Here is an 18,326-nt window from a genome sequence, read left to right as displayed (position 1 = left end):
ATGTCAGATCTGAAAAAATGTTTTCTTTTTTTAAAATATATTTTTATTGAAGGGAGAGGGAGAGGGAGAGGGAGAGAGGGAGAGAGGGAGAGAGGGAGGGAGGGAGGGAGAAGGGGGGAGAGAGAGAGAGAGAGAGAGAGAGAGAGAGAGAGAGAGAGAGAGAGAGAGAGAAAGAAACATCAATGATGAGAGAGAATCACTGACTGACTGCTCCTGCACACACTGTACTGAGGATTGAGCCTGCAACCCAGGCATGTGCCCTGACGGGGAATCGAACCAGCAGCCTCTTGGTTCCTGGGTTGATGCTCAACCACTGAGCCACCTGGCCAGGCTGTTTTCTTTTTCTTGAATAAAACATATTTATTAGAACATTTTAATCAGGAAAGGAAGATTGTTTGCCCTACTAATTATTAACCATACCCTTATAGAGGGGACTGGTCAAATAGTAGTATAGAAGCTGAACTGTGCATACAGGGAAATTTAGGCTCTGGCAAAGGTGCCATTTTAATTCACTGAAGATGAGACAATGAGTTAACCATTTGGAAAAAATTAGGTCCTTAATGCACATCATATATCAAAATAGAATCCATATGAAGTAAATGCTAAAGATACAACCTTCACAATCATAGCTCAATCACATTTTTAGAAAAATTATGTTTAAATGTGTACATCTATCCATTCACAAATGCATACATCCAGTTGTAGAAAAAAATCCAAGACTTTATGTCATATTGTTAGCATAATTATTCCTGAAGAATTAGATTATTTGGAATTTTTTAAAAAGTTAACTTGAAAATTATCAAACATATACCAAAGGAAAGCAAATAATACAATTAGCTCCCTCAGACTGCCCGTGTAAGTTCAATTTCATCACCTGGCAATTTTGTGAGATCTATGCCACCCCCATACTCTCCTCAGACCTCTCCATCAAAAAACACTGGAGTATTCAAAGCATATTCCAAACACATTTAATCTGTGGATATTTCCATGTTTATTTCAAACAGATAAGGAATATTTTTCTTAATAATCACAACCTATCATTAATATGAAAAATTAATACTTTAATTTTATCTACTACCCTGTCAATATACAAATATTTCAGACTGTTTCAAAAAAAGCTCTTTTTATAATTGCTTTGTTTAGATTAAGATCCAAACATGGTCCACAAATTGCATCTGGTTAACATATATCTCAAGTTCTTTAATTGATCTATAGCAGTTCCCCTCCCCTTTTATTTTTATACTAGAGGCCCGGTGCATGAAATTCATGCACTGGGTGGAGGGGTCCCTCAGCCCAGCCTGATCCCTTTCACAGTCCAGGAGCCCTCAGGGGTGGGAGGTGACCCAGCGATCAGGGGAAGGCTACGCCCCCATCACAACTCTGCTGTTGCCACTGCTGGCAGTGCAAGCCTCGGCCGGCCCTGGTTACCTGTGCCTCGGGCTGGCCCTGGGCAGCTGGGCAGCCACCATCTGAGGCTTGCTTGTGCCTCAGGCCGGCCCTGAGTGGCGGGGTTGAGGGGACTGGGCGCCGCCATCTTTGAGGGCGTGGCAGTCAATTAGCATATTCCCTCCTTATTGGCTGTGGGTGCCACCATCTTTGAGGGCGTGACAGTCAATTAACATATTCCCTCTTAATTGGCTGTGGGCACCGCCATCTTTGCGATGGTGTGAGGGTCAATTAGCATATTTCCTCTTTATTAGATAGGATCATTTTTTGTTAATTTTAATATTTGTCATTGATGTTAAAATAAGTACTCCCAATTGCATCAAGAGGCATTTGATGCCCAGCTGTTTCTTTTCAATGTTAAGGCTGATGGGTTGGAGCAGGTGTTGTCAGTCCCATTCATCAATTACAAAATTTCTCATCAACTTTTCATCTAATGTTTTTTGTTTTTTTTTTTTTTTTTAAATATATTTTATTGATTTTTTACAGAGAGGAAGGGAGAGAGATAGAGAGTTAGAAACATCGATGAGAGAGAAACATCGATCAGCTGCCTCCTGCACATCCCCCACTAGGGATGTGCCCGCAACCAACGTACATGCCCTTGACCGGAATCGAACCTGGGACCTTTCAGTCCGCAGGCCGACGCTCTATCCACCGAGCCAAACCGGTTTTGGCCATCTAATGTTTTTAATAGCCATCAGTAATCACTGCCCAAATCTATTAATTCACCAAAATATGCAAAATGGTAGGGTCTATGTCAGAGGGTGAAGCCGTGTGTAATTGTGCCAGCACAGCCCTGCTCTTCTCCACAAGGGTGGCCCCATTTCGAATTCCTGCCAACAAAGTCTGAGGGTGTCTATTTTATCCCAGCCTTGCTAACAATCTTTGCTGTCCCTTTTTGAGGGTGGGGGGGAGGAAGGATTTTTGCAAATCCGGTAACTGCAAATGGTATCTTGGGCATAGATAAATTGCATTTCTCTTATTATGAACTAGAGGTCCAGTGCATGAAATTCGTGCACAGGTATGGTCCTTAGTGGCTGCCGGCTGCCGGCTGGGGCCTCCCTTCTTTCCACGCCCCGCCCCTGGTGATTAGCACACGTCACAGCGAGTGATCCAACTCCCAGTTTCCCAGTCGAACTCCTGAGGGGACACTTTGCATACTAGTCTTTTATATAGATAGGATTGAGCATCTTTTCATGTTTTGGATCATTTGCATTTCTCTCTATGAATTATCTGTATGTCTTATCTCATTTTTCTTCTCAATTTTTAGAAGCTCATATATCAAACTTTTTGTGATATAAGATGCAAACAACTTTTCCCATTTTATTATTTATCTTTTACTTTGCTTATGTCAGATATTTGTATGTAAAATTAAAAATTTTTATACTGTCAATTTTTCAGTCTTTTCTCTCATTGCTTCTGGATTTTAAGTCATACTTCTGTTCTGGAGTATAAAGGACCCATCCACACACTCCTCTGGTATTTGTATGGCTTTATCTTTACATTTAGATCAATGATATCAGGAATTTTTTACTTTCTTCTTTTACATTATTTTTGAACTAGACAAGACTATTTTAAATTGTATCTGGAAAAATAAACATGAGAATCTACCAAATAACAAGTGTACTGATGAGGCGGAAATAATCTCATCAAAGCAGCAGAGATAGGAAGACGAACAGACCATGGGGCCAAACAGAAACTCTAGAACAAAACCATACACATAACATTTCATCATAATAAAGATGGAGTTTCAGTTTGAGGGAGAAAGGCTCCATTAGTCATCAAAGGCAGTGAAAAACCAGCTTCTCTCTCTCTTGCGCTCTGTCTCTCTATACACACACACACACACACACACACACACACACACACACACACACATATATTTTAAAGAACTATAAACATATAGTGAAATACCAATTTGAATGGGGGCAGGTGTACAATTTAGATGTATAGATTTCTAAAGAAAGAATGAGGAAGAATATACAGTGATAATTAGGGGTAAGATTTGATGAGACTCTGATTTTATAATGTTTAACAATGATAGTTTATTACTTATGAACCTAAGTAAAAATAATAAAGTCATAACATAAATACAGGGTATCCCCAAAGATGTAGACACAAACTTTGAATAATTATAAAGACAGTATTTATTAAAATACATTTCATTTTCAAAATTGAGCTATCAGCTGTTACAGCATGTATACATTTTTTAGGGACACCCTGTATTTTGCCAACTCTTTCAGGAACCCATGCTATTGAAATACATATAAGTGTATATTAAATACAAAGTACCTTTATTTCACAGATTTTTCTCCACAGGGATGTTATTTATTTCATTTCCCTAAAGAAAAAAACTCAGCTTGCCCTTCTAAAGTACAAAGGCTGACTAGACTTAGTTTGTGTAATGTGTTGTTTGAAATTTAAAATCAAACTAGGCTTTCTAGGTTGTACTTAGGATTTTTCAAACCCTCAATGATTTTTTCAAACCTCAATATTTTGGTTAACATATTCTCAGTAAAGGATATTATGCATGTAAATACAGTTCTCCCCTTTCGTACAATATCCTTGTAAATAAAATCTGCAGATCTCTTTCCTCTTCTCCAACTCTGCATCATGATCAAATTTACATTGATCTCCCTGTTCCAAAAAGAAAAGAAAGGAGGAAACAAAGAGAAAAAAAGAAACAACTGAATTGAATTTTCTCCATGGCATTTCACAGCGGAACTATGGTTATATCTTCAGTCTTTAAATAATGAGCTAATAATCCAAACAATTTCTTAAGAGTTTTTGCCCAAGATGGTGGGTGTGGCTACTAGTATGTGCAAAGGCAGCACAGTGCAGGCTCAGGGGCATCTGCCCACTCACCATGTCTAGCTGAGCTACTATGGGGACTAATTTAACCATCTGGTGTGGCCGTGTTTACAATGGGTCAGTAATAGTAACCACTTTCTAGGGTTACTATAAAGATTCAAACATTTAATATTAGTAATCCACTTTGAACAGGACTTGCCACACAGTCAGCAGTGTGTTTATTAAATAAAATCTAATTTCAACAAATTACATCAATATCCCAAAATATAATTAAATGAGTTCTGATGTATAGTATTTCCATTAGATACATTGTGAAGAACCAGTTTTATTACAACTAAATGAGAAATGAAAAAAAAAACAAACAAACCCAAAAAGGTTTAAATTTTAAAGAGCATTTTGGAAGTGAAATGATTTATGATACCCCTGTGAATTTACCTTAATACATCTCCCTTCCAGAAAGTATTTACAGATTTGTTTTCCTTTGTGTTCCACTGTGTGCTGATTAATAAATTCCTGAGTCATCACCTTCCATTTTTTCCCTGGTTTATTATACTGCAAGAAAAATTTTTTATTTAAGTGCAACATATATTAAATAGGTATTAAAACGTACAGTCAAATGAATCTGGAAAGCAGTTCAAATTCATTATTAAAAGTGGGCAAGATGGGACATTCTGAGGTTACTCATTTATTTGGAGAGAGATATGCTTCTAGTGAACAGCGTATGCTACTAGTGGTTGCAAAGAACCCTATTTCTATTTTAAGGAGAATGTATAACTACATTTTAAAGCATAAAATTATGAAAAGCTTGAAAATTAACAATAATACCCCATTTTGGCAAAGAAACAATAAAATATAGTGTTGATAGGTATGTTATAAAAGACTTAAAATTTCCATATTGTTTGACACAGAATTTGTACTTTATAGGATTATTCTAAAGGAATTATCAGGAAGGCACACAAAGATTTATTCATAAATATAACAATGGCAGAATTACTTACATAGTAAAAAAAATAAAATAAAAACCACCACACCAAACAAACAAAAACCCTAGAAACATTCTACACATCCAAAATGAATCCCAATTTTATAATAAAAATAAAAAACAAAAAAATATACCCCCCACATTGAAGTGTATGTCTCTAGATGATTCTCTTAAAAATTAGATTATTTTGTACTTTCTTTAGAGAAAAAAAATCCTCAGTGAAGATGTATTACCTTTAATTTATAAATTTTAAAAAATTAAGGAAAAAAGTGTATGACGGCAAATCTCACAGCCCTATGTTTTCCTTTGTTCTCCTCAGGTGCCAACTTGACTTCTGTGCGTATAGGAAGACTGAGTCATGACAGGGGATGGGGCTTGGCTGTGCTAAGGACTGCCATTCACGTGGCCATGAAGCAGCACTGTTCTCTGAGCGCCCCTCATGTGTGTGCCTGGCGCACCGTAGAAGTGCAGTGACTATTTGCTCTCCTGATATGATTCCAGTTTCCCTTTTCCCTCAATTTACTAGAAGACAGAGAACAATATTGCACAATCTACTGAAATAGGAAATTGCCTCAAAGCAAACACTTTGAGCAACAGATGGCCAGATTTACACCTGATCCTCAATGCTCAGAGCAGAAGTATCCATTTTACTCTAAGAATTCTTTTAAAAAGCACAATACCAAGAAAACATAATCCTTGAGGCTCTTTTTAAAAATATAAGTATACCTAAATTGCCCCAGGAGAGAATAAAATTGTGTATATTTTACTCTTACATATCACTGAAAATATCTTAAATCTATGTAAATCTGACTTACAAACATTTCCTATTTCTGGCTCACTTTGAAAAAGTAAATATAAATGACCAGCTCACATATGCCATCTGTATAAAGAATCGTGGCTATAATGAAATAGACAGCTGAAGAGAATTCATTATGCAAAGCCAGTGAGCCAACCTGAGAAATATACTCCGAAATTAAACAGTAAAAATATCTAGTGATTATCATCAAAGAACCCCCTAACAATGCACCAAGTAGTACTTAGGCTTTACTAATTTAATACTGTGTGTACTCTCATTTTGTCTCTTTCTGTCAGTCTATGTTGCTTTCTAATGATATGCCTCGGTGTTTTAATAGAGGATTGTAGTTTTTGTTTTGTTTTCCAGTTTAGTTCTGCTTAAATGAGTAGAATATATCTCAGTAAACATAACTATGAGAACTCTAACTATAATCAAGGTATTCTAGAAAATCTAAGCAACTTTAACAAATACAATTTTAGAACAATATAAAGTGCCCAGAAGATCTGATCTTTTAAGTTTGAGCCTACGAATGACCACAAATGTCCTCTTATTAAGTAAAAGCTGAAAGGACGGCAGAAGTCACTGGTTTATCACCCTCACTGGACAGATTATGACAACTGCAGATCAGAGAAGTTAGTGATTTACCAAAAATCACATGGCACATTAGCAGCTCTGCAGTAACTCATACATCTCTTAAGAAAACACAAACTTAAGAAAGAGGGAGAGATGGGAAAGGTGAAGGGAGAGAAGAAAACCCAACCCACTACTGGGTCTTCTAAATTTACTCTAAAGCATGTATTATATTGGTACAACGAACAAAAGCATAAAAGATTTTTAAAAGTATATGAGGAAGGGGAAATGGAAGGATCTACCAGGAAAAGAACACATATTTATAGAAAATTTAATAGCTACCATAAAGACTAAACTATTTAAAGAATTTTATGGCCAACAGAATAAATAATAAGTCTTTAAAATCCAGGAGAAGTTTGCTTGTTCTGTACCCTTGAGTTTTCAAGAAATTAGTGTAGATGTGCAGGTATTCCCGAACTTATCTGGCCTCTGGGGCTCTTATACTTCCTCAAAAGACTAGGATGGAAGTGGATCTATGCCAGCCACTCAGCATGTCCACCCAACCCTGGGTGGGTCTGAACATAAGCACTCTCACCCTTGTTTCCAAGATCGCAAAAAGAAATCTCTCATGACAACCAATAAATGGACAGTCGATGACAGATTTTAATCTCAATAAATAAAAAAAGTGTCTACATCTGATGACTGAAGAAGAATTTATTCTGATTTTCTATTACATGACAAAGCATCTTTTAGTTGTAGACCAGATCTGTAAACATCTAAAATGTTAGCTTGAAGGGGCCCTTACAGTTAATTTAATACTGTATGTATTCTCATTTTAGCAAACTGAAGCTCACAGAGACAGGCAGAAACTTGCTTGAAGCCATGCTTTCTTGGAAGCTATTTTTCCCCAGGTATAGGGTAGGTAATGCATGTAATAGAAGGCTTACTTAGAAAGTATTCATACTAATTTGGTCTAGGGAGTGCAGCACATTCTGGAGGTCAACTGGTACAGAAGATGGACAGGCAGGTTAGAATCACCCAAAAAGATTTTTAACAGTCTATAATGTTCAAAGTTACTATTCCACAGAACATGAACAGGCTTATTTGTGCCTAATCTGTGCAGAGCCCTTAATATGTCAATGATGACTGAGAATCCTAAGGGAAGAGTGGTATGTGTAGAGTTTCACAAATTTATCTGGGCCTCAACTTCCTTTTTTAGGTCACACTTACTAACATTTCCCTAAGTAGTATCTTAAGGAGTACATATTAAGAAATCTTTACCTATTATCTTTAAGCCCAGAGATCAGAAAACCAAGCATTTTAAATTACAATCGATTGCTATCCCCTTGCTCTCAACTAAGGTTGCAGCTTTATAACCCACCCTTATCTGTGAATTCAGTCAGACCTCACTGGATCTGTGGGCAGAATACAGACTACAGAAAGTAGCTACACACTTGAAATGTACACATCTGAGTTCAAGTTAACATATATTTATTTGCTATCTACCATATGGGTAGTTCATAAATTCATCTTTCCAACCATTTATATTTCCTTTTCTTCTCTTTTAATGCTTTCAACTTCAGTTAGCTAATTTACTACTGTCTCTCTTCTTGGCCTGCTACACATTGAGCTATTACCATTTTATTGCCATCTGCATCTGGCGAAGACAACTCCTAGGAAAGGAAAGCCCAACAGAGAACTAACAGAACATGTTTTTGCTTTCCAAATATACCACTGTTATTTTGAACTGCTTTCAAACATATCAGTATTATTTCAAAGTCACCTAAATTTGCATCTCTATATTATAATCATGACTAATTAAAAAACAATTACTTTTTGGAATTTATTTATATTAATTTGATCTGAACTAAGAATGATTCATTTTACTAGAAAAGTAGCATTAAAATCAAATGCTTTATTTGTAGCCAAATAGGTTAAATGATGGAGAAGCTAATCTCCTCATTACGCATAAACTCAGTACCTCTTGAAAGTCATCCATTCCTGAAAACATACTGGGCCCTTTACTGACTCTTCCCCCACGGTCTTTGCGTTTGATTTTCTTCAGCAAACCTCGTCCACGACCAACATTAAAACTTTTAAGCCTCTGTTCAGTACCTAAAAAAGTTAAAATGTACTTCAAATACTATAGAAAAACAGTACACCTGTCAATATATTAGTTTATTGGAAACAGCTGTTTGTTTGTTTGTTTTTGGTTAATCCTCACCTGAGGATATTTTTTTTCCAGTGCTTTTAGAGAGAGTGGTAGAAAAGGAAGAAAGGGGAGAGGGAGAGGGAGAGGGAGAGGGAGAGGGGGAGGGGGAGGGGGAGGGGGAGGGGGAGGGGGAGGGGGAGGGGGAGGGAGAGATAGCAACTGACGTGAAAGAGACACATCCCTTGGTTGCCTCCAGCAGGTACCCTGGTCAGGGCACGGGATCGTACCTGCAACCCAGAGACCTGCCCTTGACCGGGAATCAAACCCAAGACCCTTCAGTGTGTGGCTGATGCTCTAACCACTAAGCACACCGGCCAGGGCAACACCTTATTTTTTAACAGTCTATAATGTACAGTGCATCTTTCTCCTCTAAATTCAATGAAAAAAATTATTTCAATCTTTACATGTTAAAACTTTCTGGGCATTGCTTCTTATACTTTTATTTTGGTTTTTAATCCTCACCCAAGAATATGTTTTCATTGATTTTTTAGACAGAGAAAGGAAGAGAGAGAAACTTTGATGTGAGAAACATTGGTCAGTTGCCTCCCATACAGGCCCTGACCTGTATGGGACTGAACCCCAACCTTTTTTTATACAGGATGATGCTCCAACAAACTAACCACCATGCCAGGGCTCTTTTGTTTCTTAAGGGATGTTAACAACATTAAGGAAGACAAGGAACAAGGACGTACATGGATGGAGAAGTCAAATCCAGCTTCATTCTTTTCAATTTTCTTTAGAAAAAGCAATTAACAAGGCTTTCAGTTTTTCAGAGAATTAAATATTATATTCATCTCTATGGAAGACACTGTAGGTATTAGTGGTTAATTTATAGTGAATTGAGTTTCTATTGATAATTTTGAGTACATAGCACATATATTTCCAAGTAAAACATATCTTTTACTTTTTAAAAAAATATATTTTTTTATTGATTTCAGAGAGGAAGGGAGAGGGAGAGAGAGATAGAAACATCAATGATGAGAGAGCATCACTGAGCAATGACCTCCTACACACCCCACACTAGGGATTGAGCCCACAACCTGGGCATATGCCCTGACCTGGATTCGAATTGTGACCTCCTGGTTCATAGGTGGACACTCAACCACTGAGCCACGCCAGCTGGGCGACTTGTCTTTTACTTTTGAAAAACTTGCTATTTAAAAGCATCTAAAAAGATAGCCAAATAACGAAAGTATTTATTAGGGTAGGAAGTTAAAATACAAAATGATTTCTTATTTTACCAAAGTCATACTGAACTAATACATTTTCTAATGACCTTAAACCTACAAAATAGCCAATAAATATGTGCATAAAAAGTTTTATCTCATTAAGAGAAATTAAAATTAAAAAAATAACATACCAATTTTCACCTCAAAGAATACTGTGTGTAGGGACTTGGAGAGTTTGGCATTTTCACACACTAGCAGGGATCATCACTTTTTTAAACAGGCACATCACTTTTTTGGATATCACCTTGCTATATGAATCAAAAATCTTCAAATGTGTGGCTATGTCTTTTGACTCAATTCTACATTTCAGAATTTATCCCAAGAAATACGTCTGCCAAGGTGTTTTCTGATATATGTATAAATATGCAAGATTAATCACAGAATTTTAAAAAACTGGGTGCAACTTAAATCTCAAACAATTACATCAAACAAACATAACAATTTGTTAGACAAATTATGGTATATTTACTTTTACTAGAATGCAGGCATTTAAAGCTACTTATTAACATTAGAAGTTAAGGGGGGGTGGGGAATAAATTACCACAGTATAGTTTTTGTTAAAAATAATTGTCAGAAAAATTCTAAAAGAATGTATAGTAAACCAAAAATGTTCAAGTAATTATCTCTGGAAGTAGGGATTAAAATTATTTTATCTTTGATCTTTGCTGGATTATCTTGTCTACATATAAGAAAAGTTTTCTGCATTTGGCCATATATTCCTTCCATAATCCAGGAGAAAACAAATGTCAAAAATAAATGTATCACTCAGTTCACTAACAGCACAAACAGAAAGCGCCTGATGGAAAACCTCAGCGGGAAGGGATGAAGAGGCCTCCACATTCGGGTATTCCCATGTGGAGTTATCTCCACACCACTGTTGGACTATAATTACAGTAGCAGATGCATAGTCAAATTTCTTTTCCTTAGTTCAGCAAAGCCTAGTTTCATATTTTTCAATTAAATTTTGCTAAGAAATAAAAAAAGCCATTGAAATAACCAAATTTACTTGTCACTAACTGCTTTTCTCAACAACAATTAAAGGATAGATTCACAGAGTTTGGGTGCCCACTGTTTAACCTCAGCCTCATCTTGCTCCAGTTTTCTTGAGTCGAGCACATTGACTGAACATTTCTTAAGCTTGCTTCGACCGTTATGGGGCCCACCATGTCTTTCTATGGTAACTTGCCCTGACCTTCCCAGGGACCATGTGTCTCAATATAGCAGATGAATAGGTGATGACTGTAGAAATTTCTTTAGATTAGGTTATTTCCAATCTTGATATATGTCCATAGTCCTAAGTACACATGCATAGTAAAGGTAACCACATTTTAAAGCCTAACAAAAGAATAGCTTCCCAGCCCTAGCCAGTTTGGCTCTGTGGTTAAGCGTAGGATCATGGGTTCAATTCCAGTCAAGGGCACATACCTCATTTGCAGGTTCAATTCCTGGCCTGGTTGGGGCGCACTCAGGAGGCAAGCAATCGATGTGTCTCTCTCACATTGATGTTTCTCTCTCTCTCCCCCCACTCCCTTACACTCTCTAAAAAAATCAATGGAAAAAATATTCTCAGGTGAGGATAAACAAAGAAAGAATAGCTTCCCAGAACTCTGTCTTTACTGGTCTAAAGTATATATGTACTTAGAGCATCAGAGAGAATGGAAAAAGGTAGGTTATTTTTTATAAGTATAGTAGTATATTTCAGGGAAAAATATAAGAGGAAAATTGTTTTATACTTTTACATACTTCTAAAATATTAGGGTATCTTTATAATTCAAATATTAAGATTTCATACAGATTGAAATATTTATAGATTTTTATCCTCAAGGACTACAAAATAAACAAAAATGAATAAACTGATCTTGAAAAGGGGCTAAGAACTGTAAGTTTTTACTCCATCACTACCTATTTTAATAAGGTTCTTATATTTAAAAACAGATTGACAATTTAAAACTTACCTTGCTGAATTCCTTTCATTCTTTGTTTTTTCCCTGGTTCTTTAAAAAATGATGATCCTAAAGCAATACTGGAGGGTTCTTTAGCTTGTCTGTAATGTTTGAGCTGACTGTCAAAATCTTCTTCTGTTTCCTGACTGTAGTTACCGAAGTTGTCATCACTGTAGTTACCGAAGTTGTCATCACTGTAGGTACTGTACTCACCATATTCTTTACTTTTAAATTTTTTGTTATATTGACTCCTCCTTGATGTCGCGTAGCTTCCTGATATGTGCCCATGCTAAGTGGAAACGGACAATCCACTGTTAGGATTTTTCAGTTACATACAGGAATTGAGAGTACCATAAGACCTCTTTTCTCCCCCCGAAAGTTGGAAGAAAGGAGATAGTTATTAGTTCTGCCCTTTGATTAGTACTGATCTAGGACACCATTTGAAAATAAGTTAAAAAGTAAATGCTACTCTGATATCATTAAATTTCATAATGTTCAAAGATCCTTGCTGGGATGTTTTATTCACTTTTTGCTTTCCATGTCCCATGTCTCAACATTTGTACATACAGGATACTTATGTGAATTCCTGTCATACATGAATTCCTTCTCCAAAAAACAGAAAAAGTCTTTTTGAAAATAAGGAAAGTATAGTAAAATAGCTTGGGGGAGGGGTAGAAAAACATATATATTGTTCTAACGTTGAAAAGTTCCAAAATTACATGTTTAAGCATATTATATTTAATAAAAAAATGATATGTTTAGACATTTTTCTAAGAAAATATTTGTATCTGAGGTCTAATATTGAAAAATAGATTATTTCGCTAGAAATAAAAGATATCTAATAAACTATTCATTAAGAATTATTTATGACAATATACTTTATTAACTTTATTGCTTCTTTACTAAAGCATGTGAAAACAACACACTTTTTAGTCCTAGAAATTTATTTAATGACAGTATTCAAGCCTATCTCTATTCACTTTATTAGGTCTATCATATCTTCTGTCAATTTTTTTATTATAAGAAAGCAAAAAAGATTGTAATTACAACTTGAGAATCCAGACAAACCCAGTTTATACATTTTAACTGTGATATAAAAATACTGCCCCTGTCAGAATACCAACATGCGACTATGAGTTTTTAATAAAATGCAGCGAAATATTAAGTTCTTTTCAGTAATTAGAAATTAGAGAAAATATGTAATTAACACAATCAAGAAAATCAATTAGCTCATAAATTTCAAATACTGAAGACATTGTATTAGATTTTTCATTTGTTTTAAGCAGTATTTTTAAAATTTATAAACTATTCTCAAGTCTAGCACTTCAGAAATTCAGAAAAGAAATCAAAATGGTAGTCAAAAGGCACAGTTTCTGATTTTTTTTAAGCCAATGAAACAAAACAGAAAATAATTGTTTAAATTAAGTTAATTAGTTGAATGGTATCTACTTTTTAAAATAAAAATATAGTAACACTGCCTCAATAATATATCCAATGCTTTATGACTAAAAACTACTCTTAATAGGTGAGTAGGAATTTTTCTCTAGAGATTAGATGTGTATCATAAAAGCTTTTAAGTCTTAATTTAATTCAATTCTCTGATTTGTCATGGCCTTCACAAAAATAATCTTCATACTCCTAGTTTTTAAAAGAATTATCCCTAGCTTTCACTTTATCTTCTCCCTAGTTTTCACAACGGCAAACATCCTGTCTCAGGGCTCCTTTTCCAGTGGAAGTCTCTGGCTCCCTGAGGGTCAGGGCCAGGCTGGCCACAAGCAGCCCCTTTCATGCTCTAGGAAAACGTCTCCTTAGGCTGCACATGTTCATCGTCTGAATGAACAAAACACACCAGCAAGGATCTAGCAAGTGTTTTTCAAAGCCCAACTGAAAAAAAATAAAAGAAATGAGAAAAACTATCAATTCTATCACAGGATACAGTTTCTCTGACCACTATGCTGGCTGGTTAGTAGGCCATCTACACTGCTAGAACGTCTTGTTTCTGCCAAACGGGAGCTGGCCCCTCGGCAATCTCCGTCAACATGAAATAAGGGACCAGAAGGCCCTGGACAAAGGTGAGGAAAAGGGAAGGTATATTAAGTCCTCTGGTGTTCATATATATTCTACTTTTGGCCTGTAATTTTGTAGATATTATATCGTTTTACTTAATTTCTTTGAGTTCTTGAAACAAAAATTCTTGTATCTCTAGGGATATACAATAGTTGATATAATGACAATAACTATATTGTTTAAGAAAATTAGTCGTTTAAAACAAATGTGCTATTGTTTGTACATACAAACTGATCCTGTCCTTCACAGTGGCCCCCAAATAAGTTTATATATATTTAAGATATGTATAAACTTATTATAGTACTTCTGCCACTATTTAAAATATTCTGCATCTCTTCTTTTGGAATTACTTTTAGTGACAGCCTATGAATCAACAGTTTATAAATCTCAATCCGATATTTTCTGAAATAGCAATGCCCATCTTGAGCATTTCTTCATTCATTAGAAGAGTATCCAAATGACTTTTGACTATTTCTAAAAAATAAATCTAACTGCAAGTGGTGAAATTTAGGTACCACATCAATGTTTGCTAAAATAGAACTAATTTAGGAATTCTGTTATTAGTAGTAAAAATAATTCTAATGAATAGTTAGTTGTTCAAATGCTCTGAGAAAAACCAAATTAGGTGAAAGAATATAGCACTTGCAGACAAGCCAGACTGGCAGAAACTGGGCCTCAGAAAGTCTGGGGCTTTTCAGATAGGAGCACACTGATGTGAACACTCTCCAATGCTCCTGAGAGCCCTAATCTTTCTAGCACAAAATAGTTTTTATACTGAAGACTTTGTTGAGACAGTGCAACATATTTAAGATATATATATTATATATATATTTATATATATATAAAGTTTATTATGATGTCTTAAAATATTTGTTTAAAACACTTCAAATAATTTTTCCATTTAAAGAGGTAGATGTCACAAAATTTGTATGTTGAAGTTCTAACCCCAGTACCTCACAATGTGTATTTGGAGATCAGGCCTTTAAAGTGGTGATTAGGCTGTTAGGATGGGCCCTGATCCACTATGACTGGTGCCCTTATGAGAAGAAATTTGGAGACACAGAGAGACACCAGGGTTGAGTGATGCACAGAGGGATGACCATGTGAGGACACAGTAGCAAGAAGGTGGCCACTGACAAGCCAAGGAGAAAGGCCTAAACAAATCCTTCCCTCTTCCTCAGAGGGAACCACCCTGCCAGCACCTGGATCTTAGACTTCCAGCCCCCAGTCTGAGAGAAAATAAACTTCTGTTGTTTAATCTGCCTGGTCTGTAGTATTTTCTTACGGCAGCCTAAGCACAGCAATTCATGGTGTATTTTAAAGCATATATCTTATAAAATATCTTTGCAAAAGATCAGAAAGCAAAGAATAAAATTGAAAGTTTAATTTTTCCTTTTTTAAGAAGCAATACCTCAAAACCACAATGAATACCATTTCGTACCCATTAGGAAGGCTATTATAAAAAAAAACCCACAGAAAATAACAAGTTTGACAAGGATGTGCAGAAATCAGAAAACCTCATGTATTGTTGGTGGGAATGTAACACGATGCAGCCTTTGTGGGAGACAGGATGGTGGTTCCTCAGAAAATTAAACACAGAATTAGCATACAATCAGAAACTCCATTCCTATGAGTAGCACCTACGTTCATAGCAGTATTATTTACAACAAAAAGTCGAAACAATCCAAGTGGCCATCAACAGAGGAATTAATACACAAAGTGTGGTATATGCATGCAATGGAATATTATTCAGCCTTAGAAAGGAATGAAATTCTGACACATGTGTTTGCATCATGGATGAACCTTGAAAAATTTGTAAGTTAATAACAAAAAAACAAATATTGTATGAGTCCACCTATATAGGGTACCTAGAGTGGGCAAATTCATAGAGACAGAACAGTGGTTACCAGGAGCTAGGGGGGAACTAATGAGGTTTTATTGCTTAATTAGAGGCCCAGTGCACAGACTCGTGCACGGGTGGGGTCCCTCAGCCTGGCCTGCAGCTCTCTGACATGCCCCAAGGGGTTTCGGATTGCGAGAGGGTGCAGGCCAGGTTGAGGGACCCTACCCGTGCACGATCAGGGCTGGGGAGAGACCACAGGAGGGCTCCAGGGCGTGTCTGGTCCGCCTCACCCATTCCCCATTGGCTGGACCCCAGCAGCAACCTATTGGTCAGAGCATCTGCCCCGGGTGGTCAGTGTGCGTCACAGCTACCAGTCGAATGGTCAAACAGTGCAATGGTCGCTTAGGCTTTTATACATATGTAGACAGAAACACAGTTTCTGTTTGGGATGATGAAAAAGTTCTCAAAATGGATTATTGTGAATACGCTTAACACTACTGAACTGTACATGTTTACATGGTTAAAACTGTAAATTTTATGCTATGTGTATTTTATTACAATAAAAAAAAGACAATACCTGAGGAAATGGAATGTCATAATCCCTGTAGAAACCAGTTCTTTTTTTGTGGGAACTTTCTGTATGTCCGACATCTGAATCAAGGCTGTAGTCTGAACTGTCATCACTAGATGGAGAATTATGCTAAAAGAAGGAAAAAACAAATATGTTACTTTGCAAAGAAAAGAATATTTAACTAGTAACTAGATAAGCTTATTTCAGCCAGAGGGGCTAATCAATAGATTACATTAGCCTAGTAGGTTCTAAAGTGTTTATTAAAAATTTCTTGTTCCAGCCCTGACTGGTTTGGCTCAGTGGATAGAGCGTTGGCCTGCGGACTGAAGGGTCCCGGGTTCGATTCCAGTCAAGGGCATGTACCTTGGTTGCGGGCACATCCCCAGTGGGGGGTGTGCAGGAGGCAGCTGGTCAATGTTTTTCTCTCATGGATGTTTCTAACTCTCTGTCCCTCTCCCTTCCGCTCTGTAAAAAATCAATAAAGTATATTAAAAAACAATTTCTTGCTCCAAAGGCCACACCCCAAAAAAATTCTCTAAAATTTTCTGAGGGAAAGCATATCTTCCCCTCATCTCAGGGACTTCATGACAGAATTTTCCTCATCATACTTTTGGCTCAAGGACTTCAAACAGGAAATACTAAATCTCTATGCTCTAAAGAAACCTTAGATATAAGTTAATTTTAAAGGAAATAAAGTTGGTTCCTCGTCACCAAAAATGATTCTAGAACATGCGTAGAGTATGAATTAATTTACTTTTACCTAAAATGGCTTTAGAGTTCTTATTCTATTATATAAGTACCCTAAAGCTAAAAGATATTAAAACATTCTAAATTATAAAATAAATCCAACCCATAAAACTGAACAAAAGTAAAACAGAAACCACCAGTAATTGATAAAGTGACAAATATCATTCTTCAAGTATAAGTACAATTTCTAAAAAAAAAAAAAAGAAGTCACCAAATCTCCTCCATCTAGTCAAAATAATTACGTTCCCAGGTTGAGCATTCTTTAAAGAATTCCTAAAGGTCTTATCAGTGAAGAACTGCCTCTGTATTTTATCCTTATTGCATTCCCAGTATCTAGACCTAGAGCAAACTCAGTTAAAATTTGGCTGAGTTAATTGAACTCCGATGCTTTTAGAGTAGATCTGTTTTCCTCTACTACATTCTTTTTTTATAAAAAAATGTTTTTATTGATTTCAGAGAGAGGAAGGGAATGGGAGAGAGAGAAACATCAATGATGAGAGAGAATCATGGATCAGCTGCCTCCTGCACGCCCCCTTCTGGGAGTCAAGCCAGCAACCTGGGCATGTGCCCTGACTGGGAATGAACCGTGACCTCCTGGTTCATGGGTCGATGCTCAACCACTGAGCCATACTGGCCGGGCTCCTCTACTAACATTCTTAAATGCTTTTTAAGGAACACAATCTGTTTTCCTCTACTTTGTTCTTCAAATGTTCTGGGGTTTAGTTTTATGGTGCTGTTAGTTCTGTTTTTATTGACTCGATAAGTGATATGAAGAAACCTTTTTACAATTATGCTATGAAATGTTTCATGCTTAACTACCTAATCTTTGTTGGTAAGGGTTTGAAATAAATATTGTCCATTTAAAAGCCAAATTTGTTCAGTCGCTAACAGAAGTCAGCTCCAGCTCAAAGGAAAACTTTTCACTTAAAGAAGATAACTTAAGAAAGTAGTAGCTTAAATGAAGACTGCTTCAGGAAGAACTATCAGAGAATAGAAGTTCTGCTTAAGGGAGAACCTTATGGGCTCACATATATACTAAGAAGTAATCATTAATCTGGAATTAGCAATTGGTCTACATTAAAATAGCTGGAAATGCTAATTAAAAGTTATTA

At 36.3% G+C, this 18,326-nt stretch overlaps 1 protein-coding gene across 7 annotated transcripts in view; it reads right to left on the bottom strand.

The window, feature by feature from the left end:
• The window catches only part of ZC3H6 (zinc finger CCCH-type containing 6), a 52,801-nt gene that overhangs the window by 11,862 nt on the left and 22,613 nt on the right, over nt 1–18,326 (bottom strand). For 2 of the 7 annotated variants that reach the window (XM_036315852.1, XM_036315851.1), the window contains exons 3-7: nt 16,474–16,596; nt 11,999–12,275; nt 8,584–8,717; nt 4,690–4,806; nt 3,969–4,080 (exon numbers count right to left, since the gene is read on the bottom strand). In XM_036315852.1, the coding sequence (XP_036171745.1) occupies nt 3,969–4,080; nt 4,690–4,806; nt 8,584–8,717; nt 11,999–12,017 (382 nt within the window). In that variant the 5' untranslated portion in view covers nt 12,018–12,275; nt 16,474–16,596. Of the gene's footprint in view, nt 1–3,968; nt 4,081–4,689; nt 4,807–8,583; nt 8,718–9,398; nt 9,469–9,506; nt 9,775–9,872; nt 9,982–10,174; nt 10,390–11,998; nt 12,276–16,473; nt 16,597–18,326 lie in introns of those variants that run through there. The other 5 variants (XM_036315854.1, XM_036315857.1, XM_036315855.1 and 2 more) reach the window with 5 other exon arrangements.

Source organism: Myotis myotis, unplaced genomic scaffold (assembly GCF_014108235.1).
Source record: "Myotis myotis isolate mMyoMyo1 unplaced genomic scaffold, mMyoMyo1.p scaffold_m19_p_62, whole genome shotgun sequence".
In the NCBI taxonomy this organism is placed as follows: domain Eukaryota; kingdom Metazoa; phylum Chordata; class Mammalia; order Chiroptera; family Vespertilionidae; genus Myotis; species Myotis myotis.
The sequence above is the reverse complement of the archived record's forward strand: the minus strand, read 5'-3'. Positions and strand labels throughout refer to the sequence as shown.